At 47.2% G+C, this 25,010-nt stretch overlaps 1 protein-coding gene across 3 annotated transcripts in view; it reads left to right on the top strand.

Annotated features, from left to right (window-relative positions):
- The window catches only part of SMURF1 (SMAD specific E3 ubiquitin protein ligase 1), a 106,148-nt gene that overhangs the window by 67,064 nt on the left and 14,074 nt on the right, over nucleotides 1-25,010 (top strand). For 2 of the 3 annotated variants that reach the window (XM_082712720.1, XM_082712719.1), the window contains exons 2-11: nucleotides 9,069-9,107; nucleotides 10,262-10,370; nucleotides 12,049-12,182; nucleotides 12,342-12,407; nucleotides 13,640-13,715; nucleotides 15,185-15,426; nucleotides 16,140-16,224; nucleotides 17,767-17,913; nucleotides 18,668-18,866; nucleotides 20,831-20,934. In XM_082712720.1, coding sequence (XP_082568846.1) covers nucleotides 9,069-9,107; nucleotides 10,262-10,370; nucleotides 12,049-12,182; nucleotides 12,342-12,407; nucleotides 13,640-13,715; nucleotides 15,185-15,426; nucleotides 16,140-16,224; nucleotides 17,767-17,913; nucleotides 18,668-18,866; nucleotides 20,831-20,934 — 1,201 coding nt within the window. The remainder of the gene's footprint in view (nucleotides 1-9,068; nucleotides 9,108-10,261; nucleotides 10,371-12,048; nucleotides 12,183-12,341; nucleotides 12,408-13,639; nucleotides 13,716-15,184; nucleotides 15,427-16,139; nucleotides 16,225-17,766; nucleotides 17,914-18,667; nucleotides 18,867-20,830; nucleotides 20,935-25,010) is intronic. The other variant, XM_082712721.1, reaches the window with a different exon arrangement.

Genomic DNA, 25,010 nt, shown 5'->3' with positions numbered 1-25,010 from the left:
CTCCGTGGTTTTCATTCATGACTGGTTTAAGTTCTTGTCTCCATCACTGACTTCGCTGGGTCACTTAGAGCAAGTTGCTCAATCTCCTGAGCGTCGATTTTTCTCAACTAAATTGAGCATAATGATTTTGCCCTGACTTACACTGTGATGCAAATAATAATGAGCTAAGTAATTATAAAAGATTTCATGATAAAATCGTGCAAAAGATACCCTTAAATACTTCAGAGCTTTAGAACTTGGTGCTATAAGATGATAAATAGAAAAGAAATGATAAGGGGCTTTGTTCTAGAAGATTATGGGTTTTATTTTATAACCTTGCATGGGGATACTGGCAATGTGTTCCCCTGCTTACTTTTTGGTTTTCTGTTGACCTTTCTATGCATCCAATTAATAAAGCCTCATTTGTCAGCTTAGTAATTGAAGGAGAGAAAATGCTCAAAGAAATTTCTCCTGCTATTATTTGTTAATTATTACTTTTTTCCTCCTTGCCTGTTTGTTTTATATCTGTTTCAATGACCAGGTTATAGACTAATTTGCTTACTTCTAGCTGTCTTTCCTCTAAATCCCTCAATTTCTCTCACTCTCAGTGGTTATCACCTTGTTTAAAATGACTTCATCAGAAGGACACAGCCCAGGTAGGTGAGGATGTTTGGAAGCCTGCAGGTTTCTCCTCCAGTTAGCCCTGGATTATCGCCTATTAACAGAGTTCATTCCTGTCCGTCTAGGGTGACGATCAGATGTCATTTACTCAATGACAACCTTTTTGGGGTTAAAATTCATTTCCTTCCTGACAAAGTTGAGTTTTATTTTATATTGTACAACCTTAGGAAGAATGCTTGAGAAGTTAGTTTCAAGCAATTGCTATTAAACCAAAAAAAAGTATCTTAATTTACTTTTCTTTAATGCCAAACCCTGAGGAAACAAACTGACAGCAAGCCCCAGACTTTTAAATTTTGTTTTGTTTTGTTTTGTGCTTCATGGAACCTTCAGCGTTAGAACAGGACTTCACCTGGCGTGGGGTGATCACCAAACATCTGTTAAGAGGTTAAATGGATTTATCTCTCAGAAGTAGCAGCTTTTATGTACTAGCCTGACTCGGGGTGGGGGGGTGGTGAAGTCCTATGATCTTTTAAAGCCTTAGCTTTCTCATCAGGAAAATGAATATAATGAAAATACTCCATGAAATTGTGGTGTTGAGTAAACGCAGTCGTGCATGTCAGATACTTAATATACTGCACATTACCTGGTGAGCATTCAGTAAATTTCAGCTGCCGTCTTTTACACTAAAGGGACTTAGATTGTATTTTTTAAAGTTTCGCAAAGCAGTGACAAAGTTTCCACATCTCCCAAACTATTCCCCTGGATTCCATGGATAAGTCTCATCGGATGTTTTTGGTCAGATGGTTGCCTGGGATATATAGTCCGCTTGCCAGCATGGTTTGGGAAGGTCACGTTGCATAGCGCTCCTTGATTGCCGGTAATTAAGTCACCACGAGCTTTGCAGGAGCTGAGACGGTAGACGCAGGGGGCTCAGGTGTGGGAGTTCATCAGTGTCACTGTGTGTGGTGTTTGACATGCGGACATTTGAAAGGAAAATCAAACTTGTGTAGAGAGACATCATTGGTAATTCCCTGAACTGATTACTTTTGGAGTAGAACCTTAACTATTGAGATAAAACGGTCTCTAAAAACAACCTGGGTTTTCCTGTATTCTAAGACACCTGTGTAGTCTCCTAACCGTAGATGCCTTGGGTCCACTCTCCTGGCTGAAAGATGTACCATTTGGCTGATTTAAGATAGAAACATGGTCTGGAGGTAGAAAAGGCTTTAGATGAGGTCAGTTGTGTAGCCTGTGATGCTTGGGAAGAACTCAAACAGACGCGAGCAGTGGCTTTGGAAATTGCTGCCCATGAGGCTGGCTTGGGTCATTCTTCCCACAGGAAGGAGTCTTCGTCCAGTCTGTCCTGCAGGGGCAAATCCAGGGTGTCCCAAAAAGCAACTCTTTACAATTAAAATTTAAAAATCAAATATGTTATGTATCTTCTTGGAATGCAGTAGCCTAACCAGTCCCTGAAGACCATCCCTTGAGATGTAAAAATGACTTTGTTCGTTAATGAGGGCTTTTGTTCAAATGAAAATTTCCAAACGCCCTCTCAGTTTGTATTACTGGTTTTTTGACATATACTTAATTTCTCCCTTGTTGAAATATTACGTCTGGCTTGAAATTTCAGGGGACTGTGTTTTCCCTTAGTGTCAGCCAGATGTCCCTAATGATACCTCAAGAAATAGCGTGAACCTGTTCCCAAGAGCCCCAGGGCGAGGGACCCCTCTACCCCTGACGGAGGCAGCCGCTGGGAGCGGGGGTGGGGGGTGGGTGGCGCTGGCCAAGGGGTGTCCCTCATTTAGCTGTTCCTTCAAGCATTTCCAACATTTCCTGAGAATTTCACTCATCTAGGCCCTGTGCTGCAAGGCAGGGATGTCATGATTCAGGAAGATCGTCTCTGCCTTCTTGGTGTTCATGTTCTAGTGATGAGTTCAGGGGAAAATAAAAAGGTTATTACAAGGGGTGCCTGGGTGGTGCAGTCAATCTGACTCTTGATTTGGGCTCAGGTCGTGATCTCAGGCGGGTGAGATCGAGTCCCACGTTGGGCTCTGTGGCTCTGTGTGGAGCCCGGTCAAGATTTTCTCTGTCCCTCCCCGCTTACATTCTCTCTCTCTCCAAAAAAAAAAAAAAAGAAGAAGAAAAGGTTATTTGTCAATTCATTTATTCAGCAAGCATTTTAAAAGTAACCCCTGTGTGCCAGGCGCCACACCAAGTGCCCAAGACAGTGGTGAATATAAAAATCACAGTTCCTTATTCCAGCGGACCCTCTTATAAGGGAGGAACAGAGTTGAAGCAGCGGACAAGGAGAGGATTTTATTTATTTATTTATTTTTAAGATTTTGTTTATTTATTTGACAGAGATCACTAAGTAGGCAGAGAGGCAGGCGGAGAGAGAGGAGGAAGCAGGCTCCCCGCCGAGCAGAGAGCCCGATGCGGGGCTCGATCCCAGGACCCTGGGATCATGACCTGAACTGAAGGCAGAGGCTTTAACCCATGGAGCCACCCAGGCCCCCCCGTGGGAGAGGATTTAATCTTAAAGTGGTAGCGGCCATTCGGTTGCTGTGATAACATCACGTGGGATGGGCTGGAAGGGGGAGGGGTGGCTGCTGCATCTTTCTGAATCTTCATCGTTTCACCGAGAAAGAAGGGGGCAAAAATGACCCCTGCCTTGTCTGTCCGCTTGCCAAATGCTGTGAGGAAGAGGTAGAAAATACCGTACATAAAAGGGCTTTGGAGCCTCTAAAGTCACAAGAGTGGTGTTGCTGTTGGTGGGGACCCAGGGGGCAGGCAGAGGAGCAGGCCAGCCCCCTCGGTAATTCGCTGTCACTTATCCCCGACATAGGAAATTCTGGCATGTGATTAGGAAATCATGGGATGTAAGAGACATGATGTGTCCGAACTAGAGGGGGACCCGAGAGTTGGAGTCAAAGCAACCAGGCAGTGGTCTACGCTGAGAGAAATAGACTTCATTTTCTGTTCATTGTGCCCTCAGAAGCTCATTCAGAACTGGCGTCTCTTGATGGAGTGGGATTTTAGGCTGCGCTAAATTACAGTTTATCATTTTACCTCCTAGAGTGTACAAGATCACACTGTTATTCTAGTGGGAGAAATCATAATTCCTTTAACTGAACCAGATTCAGTATGGCCCTAAATGGTTTTAACACAAAAGGGAGGCGAGGTTGTCTTTGCTGATGCTATTGAGATTTTCTCCACTTCATGAGGTCATCACATTCCACTGGAATGAGCCTTTAATTAAAACATCGCTAGTTTTGTAAATATGAACAAAGATCCGTCTTTTTTGAGATGTGAGCAGAATTCTTCTAGTCAAAAGCAGCCCGGCACCAGCACCTTAGACAAACGAGAGCCAGGAGCTGGTGGAGAATGTTTGAGGCCGAAGAGGGGAGGTAGATTGTTGGGGTTAGAGCATGGCAGGACTGGAGTTTTGCAATGGGAAGCCAGTGTGGAAGGAGGCAGGAGATTTAAATTTTGAAAAGGTTACTAGGTGATGGCTGATGTTGGGGACTTGAACAAGGGTGGAGATGGTGAGTCGAGACACTCCAGAGAGATGGAGAAGTAAAAGCATGACACATGGATTTCTGGCTTGTGCAACTGATGGGTGTAGCTGTCTGAAGTAATGGATCCTGAGAGAGGACCAGCTTTTTAGGCCGAGTGGGAGGATTTCAGCTTTAGTTTTGGACATCTGAGCTTGACGTGAGAGCCTTTGAGACATTGAAACTGTGGGAGAGAAAAAAGAAGTCGAAGGAGACAAGATCTGCAGAACCATTTGAAGGGAGGTGGAAAGATGGCGGATTTTAAATTAATGCAAGAAAATCAGTAGCTTTCCTATATCCAAATAATAGAAAACGCAGTGAAAGGAACACTCCCCTTCACAAAATTACCAAAACTCACTGAAGCATAAACCCAATTAAAAATGTGGGAAACTTTTAGGAAATACTTTAAAACCTCACTTAAGAGCATTAAAGAATTTAATAAATGGATCAATGTACTACATTCAAGAATGTGAGTACTCAGTATTGTAAAGAGATAAGTCCCCTCAAATTTATTTATTAAGTAATTTTTTTTTTTTAACTTGCTCAACATGATTTGAAAGTTCAGTGGGAATAATAAGCATGAGAAAGTAGTCAGGAGAATCTTAAGGAGAGTTAATGACGAGATTTCAGGGTCGTGAGTTTTCTACTTACACATTTCCAAGTTTTCATTTTTTGTAAGTATTTCTTTTGTAATTACAGAAGCAAACCAGCAGGGGTTATAATGAATTATGATCTAGCCACGAAGGAGACCAAAGAGAGACAAAATGTGTGTGTGTGTGTGTGTGTGTCCATCCCTTGGGAAGGAAGGGCATAAAGAAATGAAGAGAAAATATTACTACTGACTATATAGAGGTAAAAAGGATAATTAGGTATTAGGGGATACCGTAAACACCTGTAGGCCAACAAATAGATAACCAAAGTGAAGCTAATAGAATTCTAGAAAGACACAAACTACCAAAGCTGATTCAAGAAGAAATGAAAAAATCTGAGTAGACATGTAAAAAGTGAAAAGATTGGATTAGTAATTGAAAACACTTTCCACAAGGTAAAGCTCAGGCCTATATGGCTTCCTGGCAAATTCTACTAAATGTTATAGAAAAATGAATACCATTTCTTCACTTGAAGAAGAACTAAGAGGGGCGCCTGGGTGGCCCAGTGGGTTAAAGCTTCTGCCTTCGGCTCAGGTCATGATCCCAGGGTCCTGGGATCGAGCCCCACATCGGGCTCTCTGCTCTGCAGAGCGCCTGCTTCCTCCTCTCTCTCTGCCGGCCTCTCTGCCTACTTGTGATCCCTGTCTGTCAAATGAATAAATAAAATATTAAAAAAAAAAAAAAAGAACTAAGAGTGAACACTTCTCACCTATTTTATGAAGTTAGTGTCACTCTGGTTAAAAAAAACTATAGACCAATATCCATTATGAATGTAGACAAAAAAATTTTGATAAATTACAAACAAACTGAATATAGCACGTAAAAGGATTATGTGCCATAACCAAGTAGAATTTATCTCCGAGGGGCACCTGTGTGGCTCAGTGGGTTAAGCCTCTGCCTTTGGCTCGGGTCATGGTCTTGGGGTCCTGGGATTGGGCCCCACGTCAGGCTCTCTGTTCAGCAGGGAGTCTGCTTCCCCCCACCCCCCGCCTGCCTCTGTGCCTGCTTGTGGTCTCCATCTGTCAAATAAATAAATAAATAAATAAATAAAATGTTGAAGAATTTATCTACAAATGCAGGTTGGTTTACCACCTGAGAATCAATGTACTGTATCATACCAATGGATACAAGACAAACACTAAATGACCATCTTAGTGATGCAGAAAAAGTATTTGACAAAAGCTAATGGCACTTCATGATAAAAACACTCAACAAACTAGGAACAGAAGGAAACTTCCCAAGCCAAATATAGGGCATCTACGAAAACCCCCCCCAGCTAATATCCTACTCAGTGGTTGAAAGTCTGAATGCTTTCCCCCTAAGGTCAGAACCAAGATGAGTGCCCCGCCCCTGCTGTTCAGTCTCGTATTGGAGGTAGTGGGCAGTTAGGCAGGAGAAATTTTTTAAAAGTATCCAGATTGGAAAGGAAGAAGTAAAACTGTATCTGCAGATGGTATGATCTTTATACAGAAAATTCAAAATAATCAAGTATTAGAGCTAATAAATGAGTTCAGCAAAGTTATAAGATACAAGTTGAATGTACAAAAACCAGTTGTATTTCTATACACTAGAATCATCTGAAAATGTAATTAAGGAAACAATTCCATTTGCAATAGTACCCAAAAGATTAAAATACTTAGGGAGGGTGCTTGGGTGGCTCAGTTGGTTAAGTTGCTGCCTTCGGCTCAGGTCTGATCCCAGGGTCCTGGGATCGAGCCCCGCATCAGGCTCTCTGCTCAGCAGGAAGCCTGCTTCTCCCTCTCTCTCTCTCTACCTGCCTCTCTGCCTACTTGTGATCTCAGTCTGTCAAATAAATAAATAAAATCTTTAAAAATAAATAGATAAATAAAAAACACCATCAAGAAGATGAAAACCCCCAGAATGGGAGAATATTTGCAAATCCTATATCTGATAAGGTTAGCTTCTCTATAGAAATCTACATATTTAGAATAAAGAATTCTGACAGAAAAAGGCAAATCACCCAATTGAAAAATGGGCAAAGAAGTTTAAATAGAAATTTCTCCAAAGAACATTTACCAATAGCTAATAAGGACAAGACATGTCATGAGTCATCAGAGAAGTGCAAATTAAAACCACAGAGATGAAGAACCACAGAGACAGACAATAACAAGTATTAGGGTGTGGAGAAATTGGAGCCGTCAAGATGTTGCTGGTGGGACGATGAAATAGTGCCAGTGCCATGGGGAACAGCCGGGCACTTGCTCAAAATGTTAGACGTAATGCCTCAGAGATTCCCAACAAGAAAAATAAAATCTAGGTCTGCATCCCAGCTTGTATGGGATCACTCCCAATAGCCTGAAATTGGAAACAACCCAGATGTCTCTGAGCTGATGAATGGAGAAAGAAAATGCAGTCTGTCCGTACAATAGGGTATCACTCCGTTACGGAGGGGAACCAAGTACTGATTCACGCTACAACATGGGTGAACTTTAAAAACACGCGCCGTGGAAGAAGCCGGTCACAAAATGCCACATACGCTGTGATTGCTTCTGTGAACTGTCCAGAGGGCAACTCCACGGAAACATACAGTAGCTTAGAGGTCGGCTAGGAGGAGGGTGAGGAGTCCTAGCTAATGAGTATGGAATCTCTTCCGGCGGATGAGGAAAATGTTCTAAAATCGATAGTGGGGCTTTTGCAACCTGTGAATATACAAAACCCCACTGAATTTTATGCTTTAGATGAATTGTATAGTATAGGAATTATCTCTCATAAAGCTGTGACGTAGAAGTATGCCAAGTGAAAAGTTGACGGAACAATGTATATGAATATACATAAAAATGATATGTTCATAGCAAAGCACTGTATTCTTAAAAACTGGCAAAATTTGTGGAGCGCTGGAAAAGTGACATTGGTGTGTTTTCCCTTGCGGTGGTAGCTTTAATCATGGAACAGCTGGCAGAACAAAATTTTTTCACAGTAATTGATGCCGCCTTGTCGTTTAAAATAATGATAACAGCATTTATTGTATTCTATGTGCCAACATTGTGCTAAATTTTTTTTAGGATTTATTTATTTATTTGAGAGAGAGAGAGAAGGAGGGGCAGAGGGACAAGGGAGAGAATCTCTACCCTTAGCCTGGAGCCCCTCGCCAGGCTCGATCTCACGACCCTGAGATGATGACTTGAGCTGAAACCAAGAGTCGGATGCTTAACTGACAGAGCCACCCATGTGCCCCTGTGCTAAATTCTCTCTCTCTTTTTTTAAAGATTTTATTTATTTATTTGACAGAGGGTCACAAATAGGCAGAGAGGAAGGGAAACAGGCTCTCTCCTGAGCAGAGAGCCCAATTCGGGGCTCGATCCCAGGACCTGAGCCGAAGGTAGAGGCTTTTTTAACCCACGGAGCCACCCAGGCGCCCCATTGTGCTAAATTCTTAATACGCATTTTTGTCATTTGTGTTTCACATCACTTGATGGTGGTCTCATATTTTCCATCAGTCTCCCTTGCTTTCTCTTATCTAGCATTTGCGATATTGTGTTATTTCTCCGGATGTCCAAAATGCAGTTCCTTTTGTTGCTCTCAGCAGGAGCTATAAAGTAAATATTGTAGGTCTTAATTTGAATTGGCGTTCATGGGATTCTGTGTGGTTCTAAGAGCATATTGATAAATTTATCTCTGTATGTTTAACATTTAAAGTTTAAATGAAAACATCTTATATTTGTTACAGTTGATTTCCAATTGGAGGAGAAAATATTTTCTAGTTACTTGTCAGGTGTTTTGTTTAGCATAGTACTAAACTTGAAAGATACTCACTGGCAAAGAGAAGTTCTAGATTTTTTTTCCCCATTGCAAATGTAGACTTAGGTCTCAGTCATTTGTGCTGCCCTAACAAAATACCATAGATGACATGACTTAAACGACATGTATTTCTGGTTCTAGAGGATGGAAAAGCCTAAAATCAAGGCGCTGGCGGATGTGGGTCTTGGTGAGGACCCTCTTGTGGCATTGAGACAGCCACCATCTTGCTGCGAGAGCAAGCTCTGGGGTCTCTTCTTGTTGGGGCACTAATCCCACCATGAGGGCCCCACCCTGATGGGCTCATCGAAACCTGAGCACTTCCTAAATGTTCCACTTCCAGACGCCAACACATTGGGCTTAGGGCTTTGACGTGAATTGGGGGCCGTTGCGGGGTTGGGGCAACACAACCAGACCTGGTGGGTGTGATGGCAGTGAACAACTTTTCGCTGATGGTGGTGAACATCTTTTCCATGAATGCTAACTCTAGATTTCTGTTTGTTTTCAGTATTATGTGCCAAGAACCTTGCAAAGAAAGACTTCTTCAGTAAGTACACACCTGCTTTTGCTCTCTTAACCACATTAATATTCCTCACATGTTTTTGCAATGTCAACTTTTAAAAAACTCCTGGGTTTATTCCCCGGAAGAGTTCTGCCCTTTGCTGAATAGATCTATCATTTGAACAACTTCATTTCCAAGTTGACTACAATGCAGAGGCTCCTTAGCTGCGAGGCATGGAGTTAATAACTCATACCAGAAAAATGGTCTCTCTCATTCCCTGTTCCGGCTGCACCCTGTTTTCTGTCTTTCCACCCATCAATACATTGCTTTCTGCTGGATGAAGTGTTCTCAGCTCAAATACACACGAGACATTTGTTCTATAAAATAGCTGGGTTTGAGTCAAATTGTTAGTCAAATTTTAGAAATTAAATCACATCTTGAAAGCCTCATGATGAAAGGAAGTATAAAAAAAAATAAAAGTGCAAAAGATAGAATGGTGATCCTTTTCTGCAGGAAAAAGTTAACCCTTAACTTAAAAAAATTCAATAGAGCAGGTGCCTGCAGCATGAAATTTTTCACTCTTTCTGATTCTCACAAGAGTGCTGCTCAACTCTTAAGTGGTATTATTCACACTTTAAACTTGGGCTTACGGGCTTTATTTAAGTAGCTGGGAAGCCCGGGAGTAGTGGCCCCCATCTAAGTGTATCTTTAAAGCGCTGTGCTACCTCTTGGATCGTGTAAATCCATGTGATTCACACGCCAGCCTTTAGGAACCTTCCTGATTAAGACTTGTTGAACACTTGTGTCCATAGATAAACTAGACAAAGATCAATAAACAAGATTTCTAGGTTATTTTTTAGAGAGTTTAAATACAATTAATTACAGACCCCTTTTCTTCCAGCTAATTAGCCCGCTTCGTGATCATCGGAAATGAAATTTTGAATTTAAACCTTTTTATCGTTTTCTAGCCTCTAAAAATCTGCGAGTGCCATTATACTGAGTTGCCTTTCTTAGGAAGCTAACTAGCAAGAACTTACTTTGCTCATCAAATCGACCCTAAATTAGAGAGTAAAATGCAGCAGGGTGATCTTCACCAAATTAGATGATCTTGCAGCTCTCTGTGGCCTGTAGGGCTGTGTTCTGTGTCCCGTGGAGGGATCTGTAGTCTCATCGAGGTGTGGCTGTCCTCTCTCCTTTAGGACTCCCCGACCCCTTTGCAAAGATTGTGGTGGATGGATCTGGGCAGTGCCACTCAACGGACACTGTGAAAAACACGTTGGACCCCAAGTGGAACCAGCACTATGATCTGTGAGTCAAATATTGTATAAGCCGTTTGGGGAGCCCCAGGAAAGTAGATATCTAGCTTTTAAGAGAAGCATTTAATAATAAAGATAAAAATGATTTACTAATTTCTTACTGGATGGCCAAATGGATACATCCTGCCTAATTTTAGAGTCCACATACCTGGAAGTTCTTGTGTTTGACATTTTCACGGATTTTTATGGTTTGCTTCTGTAACTGTGGTTTTCAAACTTTTCGATCTCCTGGCCATGTTAACAGGAAAAATAGAAGCCACAGTTCAGGTCCTCTGTATGCTGTTTTGTTGTTGTTTATCTTTTCCAGTGAAAGTCTAAACTTGGTTGTAGAGCTTTACTTTATTTATTTTTAAAAATATTTTATTTATTTATTTATTTGAAAGAGAGCGAGAGAGATCATGAGCAGGGGAGAAGGGTAGAGGGAGAAGCAGGCTCCCTCCGAGCAGGGAGCCCAATGCAAGCCTTCATCCCTGGACCCTGGGATCAGGACCTGAGCCAAAGGCAGACATTATTAATTAATTAATGTATTATTTTCGGCACGTCTGACTGGCTGAGTCTGTGGAGCATGGAACTCAGGATTGTGAGTTCGAGCCCCCCACGCTGGGTGTAGAGATTATTTACAAATAAAATCTTTTAAAAAATGCGTTATTATTCATACTTATTATGCAAATGTATTATGTATATTTCCATCTTTTAAAATCCCATTTTTGGGTGCCTGAGTGGCTCAGTGGGTTAAGGCTCTGCCTTCAGCTCAGGTCATGATCTCAGGGTCCTGGGATCGAGCCCCGCATCGGGCTCTCTGCTCAGCGGGGAGCCTGCTTCCCCCTCCCCCTCTGTCTGCCTCTCTGCCTACTTGTGATCTCTCTCTCTGTGTCAAATAAATCAATAAAATCTTAAATAAATAAATAAATAAATAAAATTAAACCCCACTTCTTAGTACAGGTAGATTTTCTAGAAGAGAAAATATCGTTTGGTATGGTTGAATGTCTCTCAGCCTATGCAACCATCAGAGAATTTACCTTCGTTCCTAAGACGGATTGCACTTTGAAAACCACTGTTTTACATCCACCTCCATTCATCGAAGGAATGTGGAGTGATTCTTGGTTTCGTAGGATACGGATTGCACTGAGTTTGGGTGGGATGTTTAGGAACTGGATTCCAAGACTCACTGCAGTTACACTCAAGAATCCCAGGTGGCTTGGAGAGGGGTGGTCACTCCTTGTCCCGAAAGCTGCCCTCTGTGGTTGACTTGCACGGGCAGCAGCTGGGGTGTAATGTCTGCGTTAGGGCTCTGTAGTGTGCCTCGGGTGGATCTTTGGGTTTGTAAGGCCCCTTGGTGCAAACTGGTATTCTGCAGTGAAGCCTAATTGGTGGGAATTTATGAATCCTGCGGTTGTCCTTTGGAGCTGTGCAAATACAGCGAGTCTCTGTCCTCAGACTATTGTTACGATGCAGTTATGTCCATTTGCTTCTTCTATAACTGGCTGGAGGCCTCTTCCCACACCATCGATGTGAGTCGATATGTATTTATTGAGTGCCCGTTAGATGTGGACCAGAGGGTCCCCATCGTGTTCAAGGGGCTCTTCTGTACCAACAGGTCCATCAGCTGAGCTCTCAGTGGGCTATCCTAACTCAGAAAGACAATTAAACCAGAGTTTGCACATTTTCAGGTATGTCGGCAAAACGGATTCCATAACCATCAGCGTGTGGAACCACAAGAAAATCCACAAAAAGCAGGGGGCTGGCTTTCTGGGCTGCGTGCGACTGCTCTCCAACGCCATCAGCCGATTAAAAGATACCGGATGTAAGAACCAAATGCTTTTCTGCCTCTCCATCCAACCGAAGAAGGCTTATGAGGCATCTTTTTTTTTTTTTTTTCCTTTTGAATACTGAAATACACAATTCCTGCCTTCCTCCCTAGTTAACATTTCCCTGGGTTAAGTTTTGAATTGTTTGTTTGCAGACCAGCGTTTGGATCTATGCAAACTAAACCCCTCAGATACTGATGCAGTTCGTGGCCAAATAGTGGGTAAGAACTTTCTCATCTGTATAAAGAGATGCTTTTACAGACTTTCACATTCGGCGCTTCCTCACCGAGAAAGCACACGCAGGCACTGACAGTGGTGACTGATGTCAAAGGACAGGCCACATCCGGGGCCATCTTTTCAGCACTAAAAACGTTCATCTTGTGTGGTTTTCTTATTTTATCTAATTCCCTTCATCCTGTCATCCCAAGTTGAGGACCATGACTAGGCTCCCAAAAGATTTCAGGTTAGAATTTCAAATATCATTTGAAGCACCTCATTCATGGACGATTAATTTGTCAATGTCTCTTCCAAGGCACATGATAAGAAATGTGGCCACACATGCGAGGGCCAAGAACTGGTTTCTTCAGGAAGACCTACTGTGTGTGTGTGTGTGTGTACAAAGCAAGGATGACTTCGGAAGACGTCCACATAATCGGGATTTTATAGAGTTAGGACTGAACTGTGGAGGAGGGAGAAAAATGAGATATGCTAAAGTTACAAGTGTTGGCAAGAGGTATCCCGTTGGAAGCACTTTCCCTGTGAGGTGGCTTGTTCTGTTATCCACCTTATTTTATTAGTGTTTTAGGGTAATTCCCACGTGCATTGCAAGGAGGTGGAGAAAACCCAGCAGTTCAGCAGCATACCCGAGTGAGTTAGGACCCCAAATCTTGCAGGCACTGTCTTTGAAGAGACTTGACTCAAAATAAATGAACAGGTGGTTACGCATCCTGAAAACTGTCGTAATGAGAAAGTTCTCACTTAATGCTTTTCCATTTGTGATTTCTTTTTCTCCGGGGAGTGGTGTGCCGGGGGGAAAAAACGAGTATCTAGAAGCAACGTTATACGTGTGTTTGTTGTTCACAGTAGGGATAGAGGATAAATATTTAAATTCATCTAGACTTTGCAGATACTGGAAGCGCTCTCTGTGTCATTAAAGATCTTCCTTAAAAATGAGGTAACTTAGAGGAAGCGACTATTGTGAATCTGTTATCTTTTATGGGGCGGGTACAAACGCAGCACCCCCTTCTCCGCATTTCCCAGGACTGTTCCAAGCGGCTCGCAGAGTCAGTGCTTCATACTGGAGAGCCTGGCAGTAGATACGTTTCTGTGTGTACACGTGCCTCGCTTTGTGTAGTAATAGCGTACGGAAGTTACACATTGGCAGTGGCTCACTGTGTGACAGTTGTATGAAATGCCGCTGGTTTCTAATGCAACACGTTCTTCTCTGTTTTAGTCAGTTTACAGACACGGGACAGGATAGGCACTGGAGGCTCCGTGGTGGACTGCAGGGGACTGTTAGAGAACGAAGGGTACGTATCCCCGTGGCCGTGGCCGCTCGCATCTCTGCAGCCCTGGGCTCTCTTCGTCCCTGACTGTAGCCTTTGCACCTGCGTGCTGAGCGCGTGGCATGCAGGAAAGCACTTCGCGCTACAGGCCGGGTTTGGGTTTCCGTGTTTGTAAAGGAAGCTGTACAGATGAGTGCCACCATGCCCGCAAGATTCCTCGGGATCCAATTCAAAGAGGTTTTCCCTGGCCAGAGATGGGAGTTTGAGCATCAGTAAGAAATATAACTACAACAGACAGGGACACATCAAATATATGAAAAATTCTCGACATGACACTGAACAAAAAAAGCTGTGAAACACTTAAAATTTTAAAAACGCTATGGTCACTGTCCTAGTTTTGTGATGCCCAGGTGCCTTCATGGAGCTGGGCAGCAATCATTAATAGTTGCTAAAATACCACCAAAGAGAGGTGATCTGACATTGACGTAGCTCTTGGAAATCCGGTCGGAGGAATGAGCCGACCTCCCCTGCGGGAGGGCACAGAGCAGTGTCCAGAGGGGGCGCTCGGTAGAGTGTGGGGGACCACGCCGTCTTGGACATCTGTATCACAGGAGGAATAAATAAAAAGGAAGAGAATCTACAAATTAATAATAAAAGAGATTTAAGAGCCCTATGCAGTGTGGGGACCTCTGTTAGATCCTGATTAATGACTGGAGAAATTTGGACACCGGTGTTTGATGATATTAAAAAAAAAAAAAATCAATGCCCTTTTTTTCATTTGTGATCATGGAAAAAGTCCTTATCTTCTCGAGATTATCTGCTGGAAGGATGAAACGGAAACACGCTGGGATTGGTTTCAGGATAATCTAGCAGAGAGCAGAGGAGTAGCTAGGAGCTGGCTGTTGTCGTAGCTGGACGAGGAGTCCGGGGGGCTGGCGGGGGTGGGCCGTGGAGGCAGTCTCTCAATTTGTGCATGTTTGAAAGTTTTCAGTGTAAGATGCTTCTAGAAACTACTTGTGAGGGGAATAGCCTATTAAGGTAAATTGTCTTCAGAATTGTTCAGGAGGTAGAGATGTACGCTCGAGAATACTTTAAGTCAGTGCAGCGCTTTACATAACCGCGAGTTCTATTATACAGTAAAGTAATGAGGGAAATGGAGTATTTGGATTTGATTTTAAAGCCAGAAACATGAAATCTCACTCCACGAGCTCCTTAGAGTGCAAGGTCGGGTTTATCAGTCGTTCAGCTCTCCCCATGCCCGCATCCTGCACGTGGCCTCGGTCGTGCTTCCCGCAGGGCTCCCCTTGGCTGCTTGTGGGTCTCGAAGAAATCTGTCTGTTTAAACAGGACAGAACGAATTTCCTACATCTGGGTGCTGGGCGCATCTCTGTGGAGGGAAAGCCCAGTAACAGGTGTGGGGGCTCCGCGGTCAGTTTTTAGGTGCTTGTCTCAGGCTGGGGGCCCCATGCGCGCTGTGCTGCTCTCCTTTCTAGAACCGTGTATGAAGACTCGGGGCCCGGGAGGCCACTCAGCTGCTTCATGGAGGAGCCGGCCCCGTACACAGACAGCACCGCTGCTGCTGCAGGGGGAGGGGACTGCAGGTTTCTGGAGTCCCCGAGTCAAGATCAGAGACTCCAGGCGCAGCGACTCCGAAATCCCGAGGTCCGGGGGTCTCTCCAGACGCCTCAGAACCGACCCCACGGCCACCAGTCACCAGAACTGCCCGAAGGCTATGGTGAGAGACTCTACCCCGCCATCCCCCTTAGTAGCTGCCGTGGCTCCTTTTGTTGTGACTCGTCCGTGCCCCGACTGCCCATGTGGCAGAGCCGGGCCATACGGCGGCTGTGTCAGAATAAGGACAAGTAAAAAAGGTGGTGATAAATCGTGAATGTGTCAGCAACTGCTCTGCTCTCCCAGTTTAGCAATCGTGTGAACGTTTTAGGCAAATGAAGACTAAAAAAAAAATATATATATATATGCAAGATGATGCGTGGGCTGGATGGGTACGTGCAGCACACAGTGGCGTGAGTGTGGGAAGGCCTGCGCCGGGCATGAGGGAAAGGGCGCATCTGACCGCCCTGAGCGGAGAGCCCGGGGAACGAGGAAGGTATGGAGATGCGCAGAGAGTAGCAGACGTGAGAGTGGCCATTGGTGACTGGGCTCAGGCGGAGGGCAGTGCCAAGGGGGCTATGTGTCCTGTGCTTTGCGGGCTGTGGCCCGGGAAGGGGAGCACCGCTTCGGCGGGTGGGAGTGGGCCGAGCCCCCCGGACAGTAAGTACCTGCAGGGCTTGGGACACCAGCCGGGCCGGCGGAAGCTCCCCGCTGCCCCGTGTCCCTGTGATTCAAAAGAAAACCAAGAGGAGGCTTAGTTAGGCTCTGTGCCGTGAAGGTGCTTTGACAACTGTCCTTGGACTTGACCCTCGCTGCCCCCTCTGGTTTCTCGTGCAGAACAAAGGACAACGGTGCAGGGCCAAGTTTACTTTTTGCACACACAGACTGGAGTCAGCACGTGGCACGACCCCAGGATACCAAGGTGGGTTTTCTAGAATGGCACGGTCAGAGCCCTTTCTCCAGTAGTTTCGGGGGGGCTCCCCCTGTCTCCCCACCGGCCCTCTGCTGGATGGTAGTACCCCTCGGGCTGGAAGAAGTGTGGCAGCGCCGAGAGGGGGAGTCCCAGGGTTTGGACGCAGGCGCTCTGGGTTGGAGTCCCAGCTCTGTTGCCCCCTTCGGACTCCTCTCGGTAACCGGGTCGCTGCTGTTGTCACACAGCTGCTGCTGTCCCTGAGAGAGCAGGATCTTGAAATCAGATCCCGTCACTGGAAAGACCCTCGCCCCTAGGTGAAATCAAATGTGCTCTTGCTTGAAAATCCAAAGAGCCCTTCAAGGCGTAATGCTGTCATTTTCAACAAAAAATAAACAATGGATGAATGATAGGAGAGGCAGGGTTTGCTTCAGATCATGGGGGCCGGGGCGGGGTGGGGGTTAGTGAGTAGCGGCGTGTTTGAAACAGGTGGATGATGAGTCGGTAATGGTCCGAGTGGGTTATTCGTTAATGGTCTCTCTCTACTGTTGTATGGGGTGAAAGTTTTCCATAAGAAGACATGACAGAGGAAATACAAAGACTCTATCACCCTTTCTCTCTCCTACTTTACTGTCACTATTGCCTCAGTCCCTTGGGGACCATTCCTGGGGGAGATGAAGCTTTTCTATACGAATTCCTTCTACAAGGCCATACATCCGAGCCCAGGTCAGAGAGACCCCTGCCCTTCCCCCATCCCATCCCCGAGTTAAGTTTCTTTTTTTTTTTCTGTGTTTTGCTTTCTTTTTCGAAATTCGTTTTGTTTTAGAATAGCATTACTACCTAATGATAGTTTTAGTAATGTTCGTTTCCTTTCTATTCATAATTCGTTTCTTCTGAGAACAAGCTTCCCGTTGCTGACTTTCTGAGTCTCTGTTGAATTTAAGATTCAGGATCTATAATTAGAATGGAAATATTACCTGCAAATGAATGAGGTGTCCCTTTAGTACCCACTGTGCTAATTAGACAAGCGACCTGGTCAATGATGTTGTGCCCCACCGTGACTGGACTGTGTTGCGGTCACTGACCACGGGGCTGGGATCAGAAACACTTGTGGCACGGAGCCCAGTGGAGCCTGAGAATGCCGATTCCGGGCACACCTGCTTAGAACTGAGAGATTTGGGAGGCATGTTAATATGCCTCTGTGACCTCGGAGCATTTAATTTAGCTTGTAAATTCAGAGAGTTTGAGCTACTTCCTGCTACTTGGCCCTCTTCAGTGTAAGAAAGGCTGTTCCCCGGGTGGACCAGGTTCCCCATCACGGCTACAGGCTCTGAGGGCTCCGTTTTTGTCTCTCGGGTGTTGCTGCCACCAGCAGCGCACAAGCCTGGACTCGGTGGGAGTGTGGCGTAAGTAGCAACGTGACCGCCCCCTTTTAGTGGAACGGAGCCACGGCCGCGTCGATCGGGGTCTCCTGTGGCACCTCTCGCTGAAGTTTCGGTCTTCCGCCTCCACACACAGACGGACAAACCTCTCTGTTATCTTCCATTTTGGTAGAGACCTTAACAGTGTGAATTGTGATGAACTTGGACCACTGCCACCAGGTTGGGAAGTCCGAAGTACGGTTTCGGGGAGAATATATTTTGTAGATCATAATAACCGAACAACCCAGTTTACAGACCCAAGATTACATCACATCATGAAGTAAGACTTTTCATAAAATCTTTGTTGACCTCTGACATTCATAATTTAATGTTTTCTACTAACAATTCTCTTATCTACTGCGTTGTTCGTGGAGAGTAAGCGTTAAGTAAAATAAAGAGTTGTAGACAAGCGCATGATACAGACTCCCAGGTGAGCCGCGAGCTGTATCGTGGCCACCTTTCCTTGATGGAGCCTCAATAAAACTCACCCCGAGAGGGAAGCCTGTACTCAGTACAGCTCCTTTCTCGAAGCTTCCACACACAGCTCTCCGAGGGAGTGTGTGGCCCTTAGAACGAGGGACATCGAAAGGAAGCTTCTCCTTAGTGCTCGCTCGTCACCACCTGGAGGGGCTGCTGCAGCCTGAAATGCTCCTCATCGGAGCCTTTTCCTGTGCCCGTCATTCCCGGACAGCTTGGAACTGGGAGTTAACCTTGGATCCCATGTTCAGGGTCCCGGGTTTGTTGTGTCCTCCAGAACGTAAGAGCCCATGTAGCTCTTCTTGTTGACAGCTGCCCTTGGGGGCAAAACCTGGACTAGACAAATGCCCATCCCTCTTCTAGTCCTAGTCCTTGATTTTACTGGAATTTTATGAGTGGGCTTAGAAATAACATGGTTATGTTAGCAGAACATTTTTTTCTCGAAGTTCTGTGTAATGACTCCCGGTTGCTCGGTGCGGGGTGGGGGGGGGGGCATTCCTTACGGCTCCATTGGCTTTTACTTGTGGAGTGACCTCGATGCTTCTGTTCTTCTCAAGTCACCAGTGCCAGCTAAAGGAGCCCAGCCAGCCGCTGCCATTGCCTAGCGAGGGCTCTGTGGAAGACGAGGAGCTTCCCGCCCAGAGATACGAAAGAGATTTAGTCCAGAAGCTGAAGGTCCTCAGACACGAACTTTCACTGCAGCAACCCCAGGCGGGTCACTGCCGCATCGAAGTATCCAGAGAAGAAATATTTGAGGTATGGAATTCAGTGCGACCGGCAGTGAGGCATAGACTGTTCGACCCTGTAAACAGACAGTGAGTTCTTTCTCTGTGGTGTTTCAGGTCTTGATTTTTTCTTTTTTATTTTTTTTAAGATTTTTTTTTTATTTCGGAGAGAGAGCAGAAGGAGGGAAGAGAGGAGAAGCAGGCTCCCCGCTGAGCAGGGAGCCCCACGTGGGGCTCGATCCCAGCACCCTGGGATCACAACCCGAGCCTAAGGCAGACGCTTCACCCACTGAGCCCCCCAGGGACCCCTTCAGGTCCTGATTTTATTACTCCGCGAATTGCAGGGCTTTTTCGGGACCAATGGGCACAGAGAGACTGTTTTCTCCTTTGGTAGGAGCTGAAAAGCTCAAGAGCTTCTGAGGTGAAAATAAAGAGGTTTATGTGGAAACCAGTACTGAGTGTTACTGTCCGTGCTCTCCCGTGCTCTGTGATGACATATTCCCGCAGTCTGGGCGGTTTCTCACAACCAGGCTTCCCTTCTACTGCCTTGCACGGAGTTTCACCCAATGGCTTCGCCTCCCCAGAGAAGCTTAGTGGCCAGGTGGCCACCAGATTTTTAACGTGTTTTCTGGAAACCAGAAGATGAGGCGGTTCCTGAAAAGGGTTCTGTCCTTCATGCAGCTCTCTGGTGGGGTCAAGGCCACTAAACAGGCAGGACCCTCTCGCAGACAGGACCCTTATCTCAAGGAAGGTGATCGGAAGGTCAAATCTCAGCGATGTGCGGGCCTTATCCTGCCTGCCAGGGGAATCACAGGCAGAAGCGATCAGAGGAAAGTGGATAAGAGCTGAACTCAGATCCCCCCTGGGCTGCAGGGGCTGGGTGGAGGGGCACGGAGGGCAAGGTCCGGCCTGTGGGGAGCCCAGTGGCGTCTTCGGGGTGATGGGCACTGAGGAGGCGCCCGGGGCCACGCTCAACGCCCGTGCACAGCCGGTGTTGGGCGAATAGACGGATTGGCCAGAATGGCCATTGAGCCATCGTAAATGGTTGCCGGGGAGAGAAAAGCACCAAGTTACTGATGTGTTGCTGCCAGCGCATGTCCACTCAGCATCCTCTTCCCCTCTTGGGATGCTGAAGCTTGAATTACATTAAATTTAAAGCATGAAAAGATTCTCAAGTGCCTTAATCATTGAAAATATCTGCATTTAGCTAGTTCCACTCAAAAATCTGAATCTGGGGGAAGGCTGGGCTGGCCACCTGTTTTCTGTGTTTTGGGCAAGCTACTGTGTGTGTCTTATTACTTAAACCTTTTTTTTTTTTTTTTGCTTTTTTGACTCCAGAAATCCTGTGATTCTTCACCTCAGATATAAAAACAGGCTCAGAATTCATTTACTGTTCAGATTCTCTAGGGACGTCTTATTTTGGTTAACATACAGAAGTTGGGATGCCTGGGTGGCTCAGTTGGTTGAGCGTCTGCCTTCGGCTCCGGTCATGATCCCAGAGTCCTGGGATCGAGTCTCGAGTTGGGCTCCCTGCTCTGTGGGGAGTCAGCTTCTCCCTCTGTCTGCTGCTCCCCCTACTTATGCTCTCTCTCTGTCAAATGAATAAATCAAATCTTTCTTACAAATATGTAAGTTGTTCTTAGTATGGCCACATTAAAGTTAATTTGGAGAACATGGACTCTAGTGAGGATGTATGTTTGCTCTTAAGCCTTCAGTAATTGTGCTGCAAATGGGGGTGTGTGTGTCCTTTTGGTGTGGCGTCGCCAGGCGCAGGCTGCCTTGTTCCTGAGGGAGACTCAGGGGAGATCAGGTGACAGGCGCCACTGCATACAGGACACCAGAGACACCGAATCAACACTTTGAATGGAACCAGCTCAGACTTTGCTGTCAATGCACGTGCACCCTGGTTGGGTCTCCATCACCAACAACCTGTCACCTTCTGTAACTGTAAATACCACCCATTCTTCTCTCTGACACTGTCATTTTGCCGAGCAGGAGTCTTACCGTCAGATCATGAAGATGCGGCCCAAGGATCTGAAGAAGCGGCTGATGGTGAAGTTCCGGGGAGAGGAAGGTCTGGATTATGGCGGAGTGGCGAGGTGAGGAGCTGGGGCGGCCCCGCTTGCGGCTGCACGGGGCTCCGCGCCCCCGGGACGGGAGGTTTTTCAGAGGCGCTTGTCCTGGGGCAGTCCAGACCCCCTGCGTGGCCTTCAGCGCTCCTGGGATCGAGGCAGTGTCACTGCCACCAGAATGCACGTCTCCTTTGCCCTGAATTTACTTCTTGGAAAGACAGGTTTCAGCTTTTCAGCCCCCCTCCCCACCCCTACGTCATCCGGGAGCTCCAAACCTGAAACACGTGGGACATGCTTTTGAAATCAGTCCGGGAGCGTGGCAGTCAGCCTTGCTTTTCCCAGGAGGGGACTGTGGGGCACTGGTGTCAGAGGAACTCTGCAGAATGATGCGATGGTCAGAATCATTCATGCAAGCGATCTTGAAAATAGAAGAATGAAAAACTGCTATTTCCCATCCTATGTCTTTACACCTTGGAGACAACTGCCTTTTCTGCGCTTTTAACTCTCTCTCCTACTGGGTAATTTTATGTCACTAAACCGGCTGAGTTCAGACATTCACGACCTGTGGTCATAGACACAGATGGGCTGGGGAATTCGTGCCTGTGCTGAAGGCCCCGTTTAACACTCACTTCCTGGTTTGTGCTGTCGTCATTTGGAGACCTTCCTTCATTGTCTTTGTAACTCAGAATAATGTCTTTTCTTCCTTTGTTTAAAAAAAGATTTTATTTGACACAGATCACAAGTAGTGGGAGCAGCCGGCAAAGAGAGAGGGAAAAGCAAGCGCCCCACTAGCAGGGAGCCCGATGCGGGACTCGATCCCAGGACCCTGGGATCATGACCTGAGCTGAAGGCGGAGGCTTAACTGACTGAGCCTCCAGGCGTCCCAAAGAAAACCATTTTCATTCAGACTTTTGAAGGCATTGCCGTCCTGTCTTTCAGCACCTGTCATCACTGGTGACAACCTGATTTTAGTCCCTCCTTCACCAGAAGTCACTTAGGCCCATGTAGGACCGCCCATCATCCAGAGTGTTCTGCCTTTTTTTTCCTCCCCCTTCCCGTCCTGACGTCCTGCTGCCACGTCACCACCGTCATCACTCCCTTCTCCTCTTCGTGTGTTGCCCTTGTCCGGCAAAACCTTGACCCTGAACAATCCCATCCAGGGGCTGCCGAGCCTCTGCTGAGCGGGGACAGGTGGCCGGGGCACGACGCCGTCCACACCGCTGGCCTCTCCACACCTTGGGGACACCCGACCTTTGCCAGACACTGTATCCCCTTCCTGTCTGTGCTTTAAGGAAGCACTAAAGGCGAACAGAGCAAAGTAGAAAGAAAAGGAGGAATTCCAGGAGCAACTGCTCCTCCCTCGGTCACTGACCCCTGCTCGGTTCCCCTTGCGGCAGAGCCCTCGCAAGGGTCACTGAGGTCATGCAGCTCCCGGCCCCGCCTCCACATCTCTCACTTCCTCTCCACACCCCCTCCCTCCCTCCCCGGCACCCCTTTCTGCCCTCTGAAGCCCCTTGTGTCAAGGTCTCCCCTGGCTGCATCTCTGCAGACCCCGCGATGCCTCCGCGGCCTTCACCTCCCCTGGTCTGTCAGCAGCACCTGGTGTCGTTGGTCCTTCCCTGTCCTCAAAGCTCTTTTTCCACTGGGTCCTGGGCCACCACTCTCTCTTCATCTGCCTCCTAGCAGTCCCCTGTCGGACTTCACCCTGGGGCATTGGCAGCCCCCAGCTTGGTCCTGGGGTCGCCTGAGTGCGCCCCGGGTTCTGTCTCTGCACCTATACCCCACTGTACCCCACTGCTCAGTCCCCTCAGCACTGCACCTGTTCGCCCTGGGCTCTTCTTAGGGATTTGTAAAGCCTCCCGAGCCTAATGGTCCCAAATCTCTGATGGCGCCCCTCATACTAGCTTCTTGTTTCTCCCCAGCCACTGCCTGGTCACCTCCCAGAGCCCATCCACCTGTAGTCAGTCCTCAGCAAAGAACCCTGCGCAGACCACCCGTGGCCCCTCTGGCTCCCCAGCTCCCCGCTTGGGCTCCTGTCCTCACTCCTGAATGCGTGGTGGCTGCTCCCCTTGCCCCCTCCCCCGCCCCCTCCGTGTCTCACTGCCCTGCACAGGCCACCATCAGCTTTCTGGAGGCTCTGCCAGTCCTCCCCGGCCCCAGGCTCCCAGCCAACCCCCAGGTGCCCCACGGCCTCCCCCCTCCGGCCGCCGCGCTCTCTCCGCGGCCTGCCTAGGCCTTTGCCTGGAGTGTCCCGAGGGGTCCCATAGCTTGTTCCCTCCGTTCTCTGGGGTCTGCTCACAGGGTAACCCCCTGCCCCAGCCCCGAGATCCCGTGTTCCCCCGGCCTGCGTGGCCCGTGTGCTCGGGGGCTGTTCAGTTCTCGACGGGTCCGCCGAAGCCGCAGCTTTATCCCGCTCGCAGTTTCCTCTCCCTTCCCTTGCTCCGCTCTTGCTGACGGGCCCCTCACTCCGCGCCGGACGCTCCTCGCGCGAACAGAAGCGGTGGCTCGGAACGGTCTAGTTATTTTTACCTGCTCACCTCTGAGTTGCTTTATTGCCGTACACTTGACGCACAACGTGGCCTTCGTCCCCGGCGGGCAGCTCAGTGTTCCGGAAACACCTGGGCTCTGCTCACAGGTGTGGCTGCCACCTGTCCCTGCACGGCGAGCGCCGCCCACGCCGCGGCCCGTGACCCGAGGCTGCGCCTCTCCTCCCCGTGACGGCCTCAGTCCCTCATCCCCCCCCCACCGTTCCGTGGCCCACCCCTGGCCCCTCATCTCCCGCCGCCGTGCATCCGTTCCCGTCTCTACGGGTCTGTTTCTGCTTTGTTCGTTTGGTGTGCGGTGTTTTTTGGATTCCAAATATAAGTGAAATCACAAGGTATTTGTGTCTGACCGAGTTCGCTCGGCATCATACCCTCTGGGTCCGTCCGTGGCCGCGAGCTCCTGTCCTTTCTGCGGATTCACATGCCCGCATGTACGTACATCACAGCTTTCCCCGTTCGTCGGTTCGTGGGCACTGAGACTGCTTCTGCATCTTGCCTGTTGTCAATAATGCTGCTACAATAATGCCACTGTAAATAAGCCGAGGAGCGCGTAAGACTTTGAATTAGTGTCTTCATTTTCTTTGGGTAAATACCCAGTAGTGGCATTACTGGATCACATGGTGTGCCTATCTTTAATTTTTGGAGGAACCTCTGTACTGTTGTTCCCAGCGGCACTGTCTGGCACGTTTTTATTTTTTTATGGTATCGTAACATACTCATTTATGGATTCCAGGGTAACAAAATATAAAATGAGAAAAATTCACTTTTAATCTACCATCTGTGATGGAGTTTTCACAGGACTGACTCTTCAAGAACACCCCTATAATGTTTGCTCTTGTGAAGACGGTGTTTACTCATTACCCATTAATGTCGAGACTCTACCACGTATTAGGCACTAGGGATACGACAGAGAACACAGTGATGGGTTCTCTGCCCCCGTCACCCCTTCCAAGTCCCCATCCAAAGGCGTTCTCAATCTCATGAGGTACAGACATTAATAAAAGAATTACACAAGTAATTCTAAAACTCCAGCTCTGGTAGAGGCTACCGAAGAGGTCGTGCCCCTGTGAAGATGTGTCTTGGGAAGTCGGGACAGGATGTCACATGCTCCCCACTTAGGGCAGGTTCTCAGCCCTACAGCAGCTACCCCAAGAGAAATTATGTTCTGATACATATTCTAAGTGGTTTCATTTGGTTTCTGGGTAGAGCTGGGATTTTTTTTTTCAGGAGCCAAAAGAAAAGACATTGAAAAGCAAGGAGTCCCGATCTGCCCTGTGGCCCTGGATGGAATCAGTCCTCCACCTACTTCCCACTGCCTGTCTCTCTCTCCTCCTACCCTTTTGCCAAGTCCGACTGGGAGAAAGGCCGCAGAAAGGCATGCATTCGCCTGGCATGAGCTCACATTGGCACCAGCTCTCCAGGGAAGCCATTTTTCCTTTCAAGACCATCCCAAGGTTCGTCTTGAACTTGATCTTGAGTCTAGAAACCATCTTTCTTTTGGCAGTGTCACTTCTGTTTGCCCTTGATAACACAAATTCTGTCTCCAGCTAAGAGGATTAG

The sequence above is a fragment of the Mustela nivalis genome (genome assembly GCF_964662115.1).
Source record: "Mustela nivalis genome assembly, chromosome: 19".
NCBI lineage: Eukaryota > Metazoa > Chordata > Mammalia > Carnivora > Mustelidae > Mustela > Mustela nivalis.
This window is presented reverse-complemented; position numbering and strand designations above follow the sequence as displayed.